General features: G+C 45.1%; 1 protein-coding gene across 6 annotated transcripts in view; it reads right to left on the bottom strand.

The window, feature by feature from the left end:
* Positions 1 to 2510: 2510 nt before the first annotated feature.
* Positions 2511 to 6000, bottom strand: part of SYNJ2 (synaptojanin 2) — a 64781-nt gene continuing 61291 nt past the window's right edge. For 4 of the 6 annotated variants that reach the window (XM_063390187.1, XM_063390189.1, XM_063390191.1 and 1 more), the window contains 2 exons: positions 5367 to 5569; positions 2511 to 3650 (listed from right to left, as the gene is read on the bottom strand). In XM_063390187.1, the coding sequence (XP_063246257.1) occupies positions 2886 to 3650; positions 5367 to 5569 (968 nt within the window). In that variant the 3' untranslated portion in view covers positions 2511 to 2885. The remainder of the gene's footprint in view (positions 3651 to 5366; positions 5570 to 6000) is intronic. The other 2 variants (XM_063390190.1, XM_063390188.1) reach the window with 2 other exon arrangements.

The raw sequence follows: 6000 nt of genomic DNA, 5'->3' as shown, positions 1-6000 counted from the left end.
TGTTTTAATTGAGAGTAGTGTCTTTCTATAAGTTCTCTGGTCTCATGCTACTCTTTTAATCCCATCCAGTGGCTCAGCTGCAGGTGTGGCAGGCAGGTTGTGTGTGAGTTGTCTGAGATGATGTTTCATCTGCATTGGGGCATCCAAGTGTAAAATAGTGAGAAGGAAAGGGAGGGCTAAAAGGGGTTGGTCGGTCCTCTTGCCCTTGTTGGTCCAGCAGTCTGGTGTAACTGTGCTGGTGTTTCTAGCAGCAGCAGCCACCAGGCATTCAATTGCTGTGGTTACAGTGCTGTGAACTGGCTTCTGCTGTGATTTGTGCTTCCTGCTGCCAGCCAGAGCAGCCGGCTGGGAATGAGAAATTTTCCTTTTGTTGAAAATGGTGATTCTGGAGGAAAAGGGAAAAGCAAAAATGTTGTTTTGTCAGATTGAAAACTCTAACCAATGTTTTGGTTCTTGTTCTTTTTGTTTGTTTCAGTGGTAACCCCCCTAAAAAAGCTAAATCAGGCAGTTCTCTACCAAGGAGAAGCACTTAGCCACTCCAAACACGAATGCAGCAGAGCAACCAGGGTGCCTACTGCACCTTGAAGCTGCAATACTGCAGGCCCTGGGCAAGCTGAAGCGGTGTCTTGCCAAAGGCTCTCGCATTAAAGAAGCAGACACTTGTAGGCTTGTGTCTGGTAGACCATTCATACCTGGCTTCACAGCTGCCATCAACAATTTTTGCCAAGTTTTGCTGGGTTCATGACCGGGAAAATGTCATGGGATAACCACTCCCTACAACCCATTATATGTCCCTGAAGACTGACAGCTGGCCCTGAGGACAGTGAGGATGGGCAGCAGAGCTGAGAAGAGAGCTGTGTGTGGGTTCCCTGGTTGTGGACATCAGGCAATGAGGGTTCAGATTACTTGGCTTCTTTTCATATAGTGGAGCCTGGCTTCATCCCAAATGAGAAGGGAAGAATCACTGCCTCCTGCAGTCTGAGTTTTCCAGAGTGATTTCCCAAACATGGAGCAAGTCTGGCTCTGCTTTACTTCCTCTGACCACTGAAACTAGAAGCAGGTCACAAGCAGGTCACAAGCTCCTGCTTCTGAGAAAACACTTGGCTGGGACGTGGGGCACTGGTGTGGAAGGTAATTTATTGAGGCAGGAGCTTCCTCATTCTGTGCTGTAACCTTTTCAGCTGGACTGTCTGTCCCCTTCCCTTGATTTGCTGCGACTGAGCAGTATCTGCTGTCACTGATAGCATAAACCAGGAACTGCCGGGATTCATCCTTCAGTGGGCAGCTTGCCACAGACACAGACATACGATAGAATGCTAAAGGCCACATCCGTCTCTTATTCAAGGAGAGTAATAAAGCAGATTTTATTTGACTTGTATAAATCCAGTTTAATTGGCTTTCCTGCTAACACTTTCATTAACATGTAAATTAGCTGTCCTAGAGCTGTTAATTATCTTTGCAGAAAATGTTGGATGTGGTCATATACCATACTCTTTCTTTTTTACTGCTAATGTTTTATACTGAGATGTGCCCATAAATATTCACTGTATTTTTTTTTAAGAGGAGGACTAAGAGGCAAAGGCTGTGTGTCATCTTGTAGGGAAACGAGTATCTTATATTATTCAGCAGCCTGCAACCATGTTAAACTGACACTCTCACGAGAGGCTCAGCACTGGGCTTTATGGGCTTGGCCTTTGAAGGTTCTGGGGATTTTTTTAAAGTGTCTGGCAAACGAGAGAGCAGAGGAGGGTGACAGGTGCTCAAAGGCAGCATCCTCTCTTACAGGATGTCTTGTGTTCAAAATTTGGCAGTGGCAGAGAAACAGGTAGGAATTGTGAGGAAGAAACGGCTGAATTTCCAGTGTTCAGGAAACTCAGAACAAGCCAATTAATTTTCCTAAGGAAAAAGGAAAAAAACCTTCTTAACTTTTTAAATACATCTTAAATATTTTTTTTGGAAATCAGTTGTTTTTTCAGCTTCACCACCTGCTTCTCCTTCCTTTAATAATGAAAGCTCTCGATGCTTCTCCTAACAAGCTGCCATGCCAAGTTGCAGTCTGGTCATTAAGTGGCTGCTCTGCACAAATGGCACGATCGTGCACAGCCCTGCCCCACAGGCGAGGCAAGGAGAAGCAGCTCGTTCCTCGTCTGCACTGTGGAGACAGAAGACTGACACGGCTCTTGCATGTGAAGACACAGAGTGCAACAGGACACAACTACTGAATTGCTAAACTGCTTTAGCCTAAGACATGCCTAAGCCAATGCCTGTGGCATCAGCTGGTCTCAACCACTCCCCATATTTCCTCAGGTCTGCACAGACAATGCACAAGCAGCTGGTAGCATTTCTCAGGTCATTTTCAAAGTATGCTCTTGGACATGGACTTGGGAACAAAAACCAGGGTGAGTTTGGGAAACTTGCAGCAGAGGAATGCCAGTATTGCTGCTGTTGTCATACTGGTGTACATTCCCCCTTTGGATGTTCATTCCAGAATAATTGTGGCAGCCTAACTCTTCAAAGTAAGGATGCTTTATTTCAAACAACAGAAATTGATTAAAATACACATTTCACAGGAAAATGTTTTTCTTAATGTCTTTTTTACATACATCATTACATGTTCTTACACATGATTTTTACCTGAAGTGAAATAAAACATCTTAAGATGGATTAATAAAAAGAAATAACTTAGAATAAGGAAGTTTTCAAATGAACTGTAGGTAATGTTAGGTTGTATGTACTTTATACACTTCCCTCCAGGGGCTGTATCTTTAAATGTGAAAATGAAATGTAGCATGGACAGATGATCTATTTCATTAAATAAAAAAAGATTTAATTTTTATTCTGCATCATAATTATGATTTCTTTTGGAACACTAAGGGGGCAAAATTTTACAACTCTAAATCAGTATTTGTTTTCATTAAGGTATTTTTGTTTTGTTCTAAGACTAGCAGTTTGCTGAACCCTTCTGCTACTGCACCGCTGTCTTCATCGTCACTAAATGTAACCCAGTGACTGAAATCCTTCCGACTGGGGCGGTTTAAATTTTGTGAAGTGTGTGCTGGAGAAGTAGCTGATGGTGCCTGCATGGAAAGAGGGAGGGAAGAATGCATGTCCAGGTCCAGAAGATCGGTGTTCTCCGGAAGGGAGCTGGTATCCAGTGGCTGAGGTGCAGAAGGGCCCCGGAGCTTCGCCATCAGTTCTGCAGCACTCGGTGCCAAGGGCTGAGCTGTGCTGTTCTCTGGGCCGGCAGGGGCTGTGGCACCCGGGCGAGCAGGGCCGGGAGTCTGCGGGCAGGACCCAGGGTTGTTGTTGTTGGAGTTGAACAGCGACCCACTAAAAAGGGAGCTGCCACTGCTCTGGAGAACTTGGAGATGAAAAGCTGCAGGAGCTGACTTCTTTCTTCGTGGTGGCACCTTTGGGGCAAAGGGAGCGTTCTGGGGAGGCAGCACAATGGCCTCAGCTGTGCTTGCTGACAGGGGCTGCCTTTCACCGCTGCCCCTGCTCTCCTGAGGCTTCCCAGCTTGTGTTCTGGGTTTAGGGACCGGAGTGACCTTGGTTGGACTAAGAATAGCTCCAGCTTCTAGATGGGGCTCTAACAAGCCAAAAGGAGACTGTGCTGTCTGTTGGTCAAATTGCTCTTCTGGAGACGTGGCCTGAGGAGGAAATGGAAGAAGAAATGTGAGAACAAAAAGGGACCTTAAACTCTGAGTCACTGCTGGTGCAAGTCTAATTGACAGCGTTACTAAGGAAAGCTGACAGTCCTGGAAGGAGAAAAAGCAGTACAAAGAGGAGGTTTGACAGCACCATTCTCCACTGTACCTGCTGGGCTCCGGGCTCATGCACTGCGCCTTGCACTCACCTTCAGAGAGCTGGTGAAGGACCAGGAGCCTACAGCCTGTTCTCTCAAGCTCTGTATGACCACCTCCCTTTTCAGGTTAGGATTTTGCTCTGGGCCAAATTAACAGAGTTCTGAGGAGTTATTTATTTGTTACATCTCTCTGCTGACTAGTATTACTTAAGCAAGATTGCATAGGGGGGCCGATGCCTTTAGGTGTAGCTTATTTGGACAGATAAGGTTGAAGGGGAATTAGCTTAAGCTAACCCAATAAATGCAGTAAGGGCTCTGTCCTGTCTCACTGATGCTGGCAACTGAAGATAAAAATAATCTCTCAAAGTCCAGTCTAGCATACATCCACCATTTAAAGGTATATAAGTAACAAGCCCAGCTCAGTCTAGGAGGGCAAGGACTGCTTCAGATTTCTCACACTCTGTGTGATTGAATGAAGGCATTTAAATTCTTTATTACTCTTGCACAGTATTAAAAAATAATGTACAGGCTTTTTCATGCAGGCAAAATATTTAGTCAGTATTTCATACTGAACATAGCCCTTGCCACTTCTTCCTGTGTGCTGTTAAGCTGCCTATGTTTAACTGGTAGAGGGGGATTGGGTAGAGGTTTTCAAGTACACAACTCCCATCTGACCTCCCTCAGATGGAGGAAGGAGTGGAATTCCAGGGCAGAGTCAAACTGAAATAGATCAATTCCTGCAGAAGCTCTCACATAACCAACACCAAAATAGCCATCCCTCTCAGCACCTTTCAAGAGTGACCTGGGAATGGAGACAAACAAAATAAAATGACCACTCCTTGGCATAGACTGTGATGTCTCGGTTGGGTTTTTGGCGAATCTGCTTAGTAAAGATAGCACAAAGCCCATTATAGAGAAGGGGTGAATGCCTCTACCAAAGGAAGGTAAGGCAAGAGACCTAACAATTTAGAAGAGAGCTTCCTTAGCAGAGATTCTGTCAAAGGAAGAATATAAAAGGTTGTTCTTTCTCTTGTAGTCAAGTTGCTTTACAAATTAGACAATCATTTTAGCAGCTCTAGAGATGAACTACTGTCTCCACTGTAGAGACCTGACATACATTAAAACCTGAACACCTACAGCTTTGTATTTTTGAGAACATGAACTCTTGAGTAGACTCCAGAATTCAAACTGAAAGGCTGAATCCCATTACAAGGTGCGCAAGAAAAACAAGCAAGGACACGGGACAGAGAGCTGATGAAGAAGCTGCCTCAAATCTTTACAGAGCAGACCACTCATGGTCAAAAGTAGAGCCTGTGATAAAGAACAAAGTAAATCTTGACAAGGTTTAGACAAACCAAAAACCAAGAGAATGGACTGACAAATAGAAAAGCTGAATATGTCTCCGATCCTTCTTGTATTTTTCTGCCTTGGTGACTGTAATACCCAAAACGATTCCAGCACCTGCTGACATGACAGGACTTCCTGCAAAAAACAACCAGCCCACCCCTCCATCATTCACACTGTGGAATGGAAGCTGAATGCACTTTGCTGCAACTCTCACATTTTCCACCTTGACTGCGGTCCTTTGCAGGGGCACTGGCTTCTTTGGGGTTGGAACTTTGGGTGGTGGACGATGAGGCACAGGCACCGCTCCTGCCTGCGACCCTTGAAATGATGCTGACTTTGTGACGCTGGGAAGAGCCTCGGCTTTGGAGGAAGTTTGGTTTCTGGTTGGAACAGGCTTCACTGCATCTTCCTGTACTGCTGAAAAGCAAAACCAAATACGGCATCTCAGCCTGATCAGAACATAGAGTCAAGATTATTTCTTTCACAGCCACGTTTCCCAAAATGTTCATAGGGCCAACTCCGGCCAAGAAGGCAGGGTTTGGATCTAGGCACAGGTCTTTGTAATCCTGTAACATCTGTAAGAGACTGTTAGGGAAAAACTTCCCGGCCTGAAATAATTTCATGCCAAACCAACAGTGCTGTGCCACCATTTGGTCAAGTGAAGAAAACACTGGCTGGGGGTTCAGGAGTACTGGGCTCAAGCTCTGAGCATCCTTTTGCCATTATCTGGAAAACCAAGTTAACGATACCAAGTGCATCTTGTAGAGTACTCTGGAAAGAACTGTAAATGCCAACTGGTGGTACAGCACAAGGGACTGGAAGTGATGCTGACCAGACTAGTTTCCTTA

Source organism: Prinia subflava, chromosome 2 (genome assembly GCF_021018805.1).
Source record: "Prinia subflava isolate CZ2003 ecotype Zambia chromosome 2, Cam_Psub_1.2, whole genome shotgun sequence".
Lineage (NCBI taxonomy): Eukaryota > Metazoa > Chordata > Aves > Passeriformes > Cisticolidae > Prinia > Prinia subflava.
This window is presented reverse-complemented; position numbering and strand designations above follow the sequence as displayed.